General features: G+C 40.9%; 1 protein-coding gene across 2 annotated transcripts in view; it reads right to left on the bottom strand.

The window, feature by feature from the left end:
- Positions 1-349: 349 nt before the first annotated feature.
- slc7a11 (solute carrier family 7 member 11) overlaps positions 350-10,438 on the bottom strand; it is a 57,394-nt gene continuing 47,305 nt past the window's right edge. For both annotated transcript variants that reach the window (XM_085282252.1, XM_085282262.1), the window contains 2 exons: positions 8,408-8,585; positions 350-2,597 (listed from right to left, as the gene is read on the bottom strand). In XM_085282252.1, the coding sequence (XP_085138378.1) occupies positions 2,542-2,597; positions 8,408-8,585 (234 nt within the window). In that variant the 3' untranslated portion in view covers positions 350-2,541. The remainder of the gene's footprint in view (positions 2,598-8,407; positions 8,586-10,438) is intronic.

Raw genomic sequence — 10,438 nt, 5'->3', positions numbered from 1 at the left:
CCTTCAGGAGGTTGGGTCCATGTCACTTTTTCGAGCTGTGCCTGGCTGGGCCCCATGGACTAAGGCCCGCTAAATTTTGAATCACTCTTTGTCTGGTCTCTCACCCAGGACCAGTTTGCCATGGCTGACCCTACCAGGGAGTAGGGTTTTAATGCTAAACACACCATGACATGTAAAACCAGCATAGTTCTTCACAGAGAACTATGCTGGGGAACTATCTTTACTTACTGTATGTTTGACTGGATCACGCCCTGCAAAAAACTGAAGGCCAAAGTTAGGCTTCCATTGAAACCACAGTAATCAAATACAATACACAGATGTAAGTACATCTGAGCAAAGCCATACTGTGTTGAAAAGAACTTTATTTATTAGGTAACTTAAAATCTATTTAAGTCCTGGAAGGATTTAGCAAAACACTATCACCCAATATGTAGCATGTATAATATTGAGCACACTATAATACTGTAAGAAAAGTTCATTACCATAACATTTGTTCTCATGAGCGTAAAATCATATTTTCCTTTTTTGTGTCTCTGTATAACAGCAGCACGTGGTGGTGCAGAGGTAACCCTCTCTCATAATATGTCACAGGTATTATGAGACTGGGTTACTTTCATGGTGTTCATTACATCTGAATCTTAAACCCATTTAATTGTTAAACTAACACTCAAGCTGGAGCACAGGTAGCTCCTGGAGCATTAGTATTTCTGTAATTGTCCAAATGCCTGCACTGTATCCAAATCTAGCTGCTCCTAGCCAACACAAAGGCTGGTGTTAGCTTAGTTTAAGCCAGATTTTTTTAATGTTTCACAGCTAAAGTGAAAGCTCCCGGGCATTTTGTCTCTATGCTGCCCTCCTCTCATCAGTAGTAAAAGCCCTCCATTTACAGGACACAGAGCTTAAAGGGGATGCAGGGTGCCACAGGGTAGCAGTTACACAGACAGATTACCTGCAAATCCCACCCAGGGGACTCAGAGCAGCCACATCTGCAGTCTACACACACGCACGCACACACACACACACACGCACGCACACACACACACACACGCACGCACGCACACACACAGACATGCACACACACAGTCACCTCTTGAAATAAGATTATAACACCAGGTCACACAGAGCCAAGCCCCTTCATTCCTGATGCAGGCAGAGGGAAGTGCTGATGCAGTCTGAATGGGAAATGTGAATGGAGTGCCGGGGGAGCAGAGATATACATAAAGTCAGAGAAGTAATGAAATGATGGAGTCAAATGGCAAAGGTCCAGATGTTAAGGCTGAACCCAATCAGCTACAACGTTAAAACCCACCTAATATTGAATATGCCCAGAACTTTATTTTGTCACTGGACATCCACGATCCTCTAGTTGTGTTTGTTATGGATGGATCAAATGGTCAATCCATACTTCCACGAATGGCCTGCAAGGTTCCCAATAACATTTTGGTTTGGTGGTTTGTGTCAAAAACAGCCAATAAATGCAGACCCCAGGTTTCCTACAAAGCCCTGCACTGTAGGGAGAAAATCAATTTTATCCTCCCCATTAGTCCGTGGTTTTGAATTTGTAGCTGAATGATTTAAATTCAGCTGTAATAAGTTCATTTCTGAGCTTCAGCTGGAGTTGAGAGTCTGCCATTGGTGTAACAAGCTGAGGGGTCCATGTCAGGTGGTGAGAAGAATGAGAACTGTGCATTCATTTTATTATGGTGCAACAGGGTCAGAGTTATTAGCAGTGGACATGCTGTCAGTATCCACAGCAAAAAGTTGGGGGAATGATTTTTCTGCTTCATAAGCTGAAAGCATATATAAAAAAAAATCATTCAGTCTGCTGTGTTACATTAATATTTTTCTAAGAGGTAACAATACTGATGACCAAACAACTGCGTTAGATGTAAAAGGTCAAACAATGAAAAAAAAACCTACTGATCAAAAACTCTTATCTTAAATAACTATAACACATCGATAATAAAATCACTCATTACAGACTACTGTCCCATGGTACCTAAATAAGCTTAGAGAGCAAGAAATAAGCATAATACTGTAAATCGCCTTTAAACTCTAAGCAGTCACAGAAGAAAATATGTTACTCTAAAGTAGCTATGCATGATTCCCAGTTTAAAACAATTCTTATTTATTATAAATTGGGCCACAATGCATTATTCTTTGCTGAAAAAAACTCTTTTTCTTCACCTTCTGATTGGCTGTCCTTGTAAACAACACGTCTGGTTGGGCAGGTGGGTGGGCCTTACATGTTCAATGTGTTCTATGTTTGCAAATGTTCCTATTTACTGAAATGTTGATAATATGAGCATTCAAGGCAAATCGTTAAATGCTTTGAAACATATTAAACACACAATAGTATCATTTATGTATAATGTATAGGTTGTACAAAGCAAAAGGCAACATTTCTTCTCCTTTTACATAAATAATCACAATGTTCCCAAAGATCAGTGACAAATAAGTAAAAATAAAATAACTTTGAATTTCAGTTTAAAAACATCTGCATTTATCCAATTGTGCTGGTGCTGTAATGCTTGTGTGCTGTCATTGGTCAGCTGGGACAACCTCCAGGATGATCTGCAAGGTTCGGTTGAAGGAATCTGATGACACAAACAAAATCGTGTAAAGCTCCATCAAGATAACAGCCTAACAAGATTGCAGTTAAAACACAAATGAAAGGTGATTGTTTCATAAAAATCATTGATAACAGTGCAACAATTGGAAATCAGCACATTATACAAAGCAGATACAATTAGCTCTCTAAAGCAATGAAGATGTGTTCTCTGGAGTGATAAATTACAGTTCTCCATCTGGCAACTGGATGGAGAGCTGTTTGTGGGGGGGGGGGGGGGGGGGGTGAGCTGAAGTTGAGTTGTTTGTCAGGAGTTGGGTTCAGCCCCTTGAAATACCTTTTAACTCCCAGGGGCTTCTGTAAACCACCACCACCCAAGATAAAGCTAACACTTGTGAGACTTGTGAGGTGTAAGTATCACAGCAGATACCACTATGTCAAAAAACTGAGGACGGAACACAGAAAGATATGAAAGAATTTTTTCGTAGTCTATTTTTTTATGTCTAGTATATAACCCATTTGAAAATATGCTGCAGTAGGCCAAAACTTGATTAATGATGTTAAATATGATTTGCAACATAAGAAAAAAGACAGAAAAATGTCAAAAAGTCCTCCTATTACAGATTTTAGATGTTTAGCTTCATCCATTGACAGATCTCTCCTGAAATGTTCAGTTCAGGTCTGGCCGGGCCACTCAAAGACACTCACAGGGTGGTCCCAAAGCCACTGCTTTGTTTTCTTAGGCGTGTTCTTAGGGTCATTGTCCTGTTGGAAGGTGAATTTTTGTACTCAAAAGAGTCCTGAAGAGCAGAGAGCACTCCTGTCTCTGAACCGCTTTGCAGCATCTGACGAGCGGTCTGTCTGACGGAATTAGCTTAACAGACGCGTCGGGGTTTCCAAATTCGTAGGCTGCATACTCCTGAGGACCCGGCCTTTGCGGTCTACGTGGGCCGAGTCCTCCGAAGGCCGGGTAGGCCGGAATTGCGAGGCTGTGAAATTAGACGATCTAGCCTTCAGTTTTGCGTCACCAGCTGTCTCGGTGGAGTTTAATAAACTCGGCCGTCTGCTCCTTTCTATCTAAAATATAACAGGACACTGGAGTACATTCTCGATCATCTCACACTTCTATTTAATCAGTTTTCTGTTTGACGTTTCTTCAGCTGTGTGAAAACGAAATCTTTAATCTCAGCCAAACCAATTTTCTCACGAAAAATTAAAACACTGAAAAAAGCCAAATAATAACATTTTTAAGTTATCTAAGTGACTTATATATAATGTTTAACCTGAGTTGTGAAAGACCGCGGGTGGTTTGAAAACGGTGTGCAGGGACTACGCTGTTATCGCCCCGGCTAGCTATCAAGCTGGTGGGTAACAGACGTCTCCGAAAACATCGGAGCACTTTTGCAAATATGCGATATCTTGATAGACCGAGCAGATATTTGAAGTTTACACACCCACACTCTTGCCTAAAAATATGTTAAAACTTTATTTTGTGACCCAGAAAGAGTAATAAGAGTAATACTAACACTAAATAGCTGCCGCCATTGTTGGAAACTGGAATTGGCTGGGCTGCCAGTTCATTGGCAAGAGCTTTCTTTAGCAGGTTATCATCAAGGATGTGTTTGCACATTGTATTAATCTTTCCCTCAACCCTTACAAGTCTCCCAGTTCCTGTTGCTGAAAAACTTTCCCACAACATGATGCTGCCACCACCATGTTTAACTTCAGGGATAGTACTGCCCAGGTCATGAACAGTTCCCGGTTTCCTTCAGACATGATGCTTGGCATTCAGGCCAAGTATTCCAACTTTCTTCTAGAGAACTTTGCTTCTCATGGTATGAGAGTCCAGATAAATGATGGAGGGTTCACCCTCCCTACCGCTCCCCACCTGGGACAGCTACCCCCCTACTGTGATGTAGTACTTGTTGGTTCTCGTGTGGTTGTTGACCCACTCCCTTGGTGGTCTTAGATCCAGTCAGTTCTTGGGCACCTGGAGCCGTAGAACCCTGATCTTGGCTTGCACCGGGGTAGCCTGTCTCTAGAGGGGTCAGCTACCTGTCTCCTCTGTTTCTCTCCTCGACTCTCACCCCTTGGCCATGGGCACCACATTTAGGGCCTTCCTGCTCCTGCTGGGATGGGTGCACAGGCATAGTCTTGGGTCTTTAATAATCCTGGGGGCTGTGGATGGGAAGGTTCTCCCAGATCCATCTCGCCTCTGGTTCCTGGAGGGTGTTATTGTGGCTCCCCCCCCCCCCCCCCCCCTCATTTTTAACTACATTTCATGACAAAGACACACACGTACATACTCACACTTGACACTCTTTCTCTTTTTCTGTCTCACACTCACACACACACCACAAGAAGCTTGTTGATTAATGTACCTGTATATTTTTTTAGAAAAAAAAAGAAAAAAAGATTAATGTACCTGTGCACTTTCCAATTATAGTGCTCCAGGTTTTATATGTTTTGTATGGTCATGAAGACCCTGGAATGACACATCCTGGACTAGCTTCAACCCATAGTCAGACCACATCTGGATCCCCTTCAGTTTGCTTACCAGCCCCGCCTCGGAACTGAGGATGCCATCATCTGCCTGCTCGATCGTGTCTACACCCATCTGGACCAGCGAGCACTGTGAGGGTCTTGTTTGTTGACTTTTCCAGTGCTTTCAACACCATCAGACTGAGCCTCCTGGGTGATGAGCAAACAGTGATGCAGGTGCTTCTCTGTTGTCCTGGATTGTTTATTATCAAACAATAAGACCACAATATGTGCATCTTCCACATTGTGTGTCTGACAAGGTAATCAGCAACACAGGGGCACCACAAGGGACTGTCCTCTCCCCCTTCCTCTTCACCCTCTACACCACAGACTTCAGCCACTGCACAGAGACCTCCATCTTCAGAAGTTTTCTGATGACTTTGCAGCAGGGGTGATGTGGGCGACTCCTTTGTCACGTGGTGCAAGCAGAATCATCTGCAGCTCAACGTGGCAAAGACCAAGGAATTAATTGTGGATTTTATGAGGCCCAGGAAAACCGTGACCCCTGTTTTAACAAGGGGGTCAACATGAACATTGTGGAGGACTATAAATACCTTGGAGTAGGCAAAGACAATAAACTGGACTGGATTAAAAACAACACTGCACTCTACAGGAAAGGCCAGAGTCATCTCTATTTTCTGAGGCGGATGAGGTACTTCAACATCTGTCAATGATCATGATTTTTTATGAGTCTGCTGTTACCAGTGCTGTCCTCTATGCTGTTGCATGCTGGGGCAGCAGGTTGAGGGTCACAGATGCCAACAGACTCAATAAACTGACCTGCAAGGCCAGTAATTTTGTGGGGATGGAGCTGGACTCCCTCAAGGTGGTGTCTGAGAGGCAGATGTTGTCCAAGTTAAAGACAATGTTGGACAATACCTCCCACCCACTCCATGACGTGCTGGCTAGCCACAGGAGCACACTCAGTGAGAGACTGAGATTACCAAAAAGCACCACTGAACGACACAGGAAATCATTCCTGCCTGTAGCCATCCCCCTGTACAACTCCTCCATCTAACACACTTGTAAACACTGCAATAGTAACATCCTTTTTCACATGCTCTTTTCAACTCAGTAATGTTGCTGTCAATATTATTGATATTTATTTATAATCGCCTCTGTCAATCCTTGATATTTATTATTATATAATTATTGAGTGATTTGTATATATTGTGCTTTTTCTTAAATCTGTAACATATTGTATTGTTAAATAGTCTAGTCTCTTTCTGTTACTGTACTGGAGACACTGTAACCCACATCATTTCCTTAGGGATTAATAAAGTATTCTGATTCTGATATGTATGTTTGTTTTTCTTACAGATACGGAAACACACATTGTGCATATTTATTTGTACTCTATCCTTTACTGTGTCTTTCTTGACCTTGAGTTTTGCGCTTCCTTACAGTTTTTATTTCCTGAGTCTGTAGTGCTGGAGGTCTCTTCAAGTTGAAGAAAAAGTTTCAGCTCAAGACAGAAGCATCACACCAGGAGAGTAACACTGGATCCAGTTCAATAACACTTCTTGTAAATAACCGGTCGTCCTTTTCAATAACCAACTTTTTCAGTAGATCAATGGACTTGATAAAACTCAACCAACCAACAAAGACCAACCCCAGCAGAGGACATTAGTGATATGTCGGTCGCGAACGAAATGGCTCTTATAGCCGGATCTTTGACGTGAACGACGCGAGCCAGCTCCTTATTGCGAGCAGTGGGGTTTTTTTTTTCTTTCTCTCACCCTCTCTCTCTCACTTTTTTCGCTTCACTCCGCACGCGAGCCTTGTGCTTTACGCTGGGCAGAGGGGGAGGGGCGGTAGTTAGTCAGTAGCACAGGAACAGAGCGGGAGGGAGAGAGAGAGAAAGAGAGCCAGGGACAACAACGTCACATTAGAAAGGTATAGCAATCATCCACAACTATTTTCAGTTGCAGATGATAAAGGATTCAGAAAGTTTATTCATGCAGGTCCATATGACAGAGAATATGCATCTTCTTTTTGTTTTCGTATTTTAATTTATATTTAATTGTGTTGTGGTTTGTAGTGTTTTGTGTTGTTTCACTTTAAATTTGTAAAAGGAAAAAGCTGAAAATTTAAACAGTTAAAAGTTGAAATGTGAATAGTTGGTTTTTGTATTATATGATTTATTTATTACATTTTATGTGGAGTGAATAAATAAAAGTATATTTACGGTGGCCCCTACAGACAAAGCACGTACAAACTTCAAAACACGTAAAAACTCCAAAACACGTGAAAACTCCAAAACACGTGAAAACTCCAAAACACGTAAAAACTCCGAAGCACGCACAAAACAACAACAGAAGTGCTCCAGGATGCTAGGGCGCAGTGTTGAGCTTTTGTTACCTCGTGGCTACACAAGCCAGGAAGTACAAACGACCGGATTTGGTGTGTGGTAGTAGCAGGTAAGTGAACATTTTTTTAAATTATTTGAATATATGTGAGTGCTTGTGTATAAATACACAAACAATACACACATGCTTTCAATTGTGTAATTTAAGTGATCTTGGTAATTCTGTTTTGAAGTTCAGTTAACGCTAGAAATGTGTTTTGGAGTTTGTACGTGTTTTGTCTCTAGGGGCCACCATATATATTTATATATAAACATATGTAAATGAATCCACTTTTTTTTTTTACATTAGTATTTCCTTTTGTGCATAATTTTGTATTGTTGTTAATAATAAATTAATTAAAGCACAAAACAACCTGAAGAGCCGGTTCGGAGCCGAAAGAGCCGGCTCTTTTTAGTGAGCCGAGCCGAAAGGGCCGGTTCTCTAAAAGGAGCCGGAAATCCCATCACTAGATGACACGGCACCCCAAAAAGTAATGAAAGACTGTCCAAACTTTCACACTCGAGTTTGATTTTGTGCCTCTCCAGTATCTCGCCAGACTCAAGAACCTTGATTTTAAAAATGAAATGCAAAAATTACATTCACTTCAATCTGAACCATGAAATATGTATTTGAGACCTTGATGAATTACTTCAGAATTAAATGAGGAAAAAGAAAAACTTCTTTTGGGTGGTCGATATTTTTCACTGGGGGGTGGCACTGTGGATTAATGCACATGTTTTATCTGACAGATTCTTACAGTGGATGATAACACTCCTAGGAATTTGTGCTTCCTCCCCACCAAACTGGGGATCTTTTCCATCACAGGTGAATTTACTACTACACTACAGATCACTTCCATTATTAAATAAATAATTGACAAATAGTGCTTTATTAATTTCATGTTTGCAGCTTAATCAAGTGACCCATCAGTAACTTAATGATGTGTTACCTAAAGTCCTCTGAAGCCACTTTGGTCTGTGGTTGAAGTAAATAAAGATGTAGTATGCAGGGATGCCAGTGAGGGAAATGGCAAATCCAATTCCTGTGTTAACAGGGTCCGAGTACAGAGACAGGAAGACCATGAAGAAACATGTGATGCAAAACACCACCGGAAAAAACAGTGGAACCTGCGGACAAATCAACAGTGAAATTATATACTGTACACACAAAGATGGTGAAAAGTCAGGATTTTGCAGAACTGATTGAATGTTTTGTGTTTAAAATTTCAGAGGAAAATGTAAGAGCTACAGTGCTGTGAAAAAAGTATTTGTCCCCTTCACAGTTCCTTAGTATTTATGTCACAATTTCATGTTTTAAATCATGACACAAACTTCGTTATTAAAATAAGATATTCTGAGTAAATACAAAATGCAGCTCTTAAACAATGATTTTATTTATTCAGGGCAAAACCTATTTGACCCTTTGTGAAAAAGTCATTGCACTCTTTGGTAAATCATGAATTAACTGTAATTATTAACCACAATTAAATTTGAGTGAATTTTCATTACTAGACCCAGTCCTGATTATTGTCACACCTGCTGAATCAAGAAATCACGTAATTAGAACCTGTCTGACAAAGTAAAGTAGGCTAATAGATTAGATTAGATGAAACTTTATTAATCCTTTGGGTGGGTTCCTCCGGGAAATTCAGTACTAGATGTGAAGGCCAACACATCAGAGCTAAGGAACAAACTCAGTGACACTTATCAGTCTGGGAAATGGTTTTCCACTAGTACCAACTCAGCCCCAAGATTTTGGGGAAAAGATTCTGTTGTCTGACAAGACGAAAGCTGAACCTTTTTGGAAGGTTTGAGTCCTGGTTACATCTGGTGTAACACCATTGCATACAAAGAGCATCATACTAGGGGTGGGTTTTTATAATCAATTTATCGATTAAAATCGATTCTGGCTTGGATAACGTAAAATCGATTCATTAAAATCCTGAATCGATTTTTTAATATAAATTTATTTTGCCCGAAATGCCAGAATCTCTGGTGAAATCTCACAAACTTTCAACAACCACCAAACAGTTAAGACAGTAAATGAGAGCAGGAACACGGATTCTGCACAAAGACTTAAACACACAGCGCAACCGGCGGATCAGAATCAGTTAGATGTCGCCTTTCTCACAGTCGGGGCTGAAAGCCGACAGCTGGCTGATTGTGATCTGTCGGTGGGTCCGCGCTTTGTGTTCATGCCCTTTATGCGCTGATTCTAAAGCTGTTAGTTTTATCTCTCTCCAAACAATATTGACCGAACCAGGAGCAAAAGAAGATCCAAACTATGCTTCACATAAACATCGTCATGAATTCACTCTGACTTTCGCTGTTTTGCTTCCATCGCGTTGCGCAGCTCTCTCTCCCTCTCTCTCTCCCTCTCTCGCTCTCTCTCTCTCTCCCTCTTTCTCTCCCTCTCTCTCTGTACTTCAAGAACAGTTTCCCTTTCTTCATTATTCGCTTGCTTGTTACGCACAAGTCTACTGTTGCTTACAGCGCTGTCAGCTGCTGTTTTTTTCCCTTTTACATTCTTCCGAAAAGAAAACCTCATTTCTGCTGTTCAACACTGAACAAATGTAAACTTTTTAAAATTATGCAAAATGCAAAACGCCGTGTCTCTAATAAAACCGCTGTAACTTCAGAGGTAATGTTCATGTGCTGATTAATGGTTTTCTTTCGTTTTTGATGTACTGCAGAATATTTTTATAAAATCTAGTCCAGGAAAATCGCCTTCATGTTTTTCTGTGTTTTATCCTCAGCTACTTTGACACAAAGGCATCAGCTGTGATGCTCACACCTTTGATAAAGTCTTGCGTGTGTCAGCTTCCTTTTTATAGATACAAAAATATGTAAATGTACTGATCTGAATTATAATATTTCTGACTGTCAAAATTTCCCAGATTCAAATCGAATTGAATCGAATCGAATTAAATCGAATCGTGGATCGAATCGATTCGGGACCTTGTGAATCGGAATTGAATCGA

This window comes from Mchenga conophoros, linkage group LG2, assembly GCF_057382185.1.
Source record: "Mchenga conophoros isolate Kocher_MC1m ecotype Shallow Benthic linkage group LG2, M_conophoros_male_GT1.1, whole genome shotgun sequence".
Classification (NCBI taxonomy): Eukaryota; Metazoa; Chordata; class Actinopteri; order Cichliformes; family Cichlidae; genus Mchenga; species Mchenga conophoros.
This window is presented reverse-complemented; position numbering and strand designations above follow the sequence as displayed.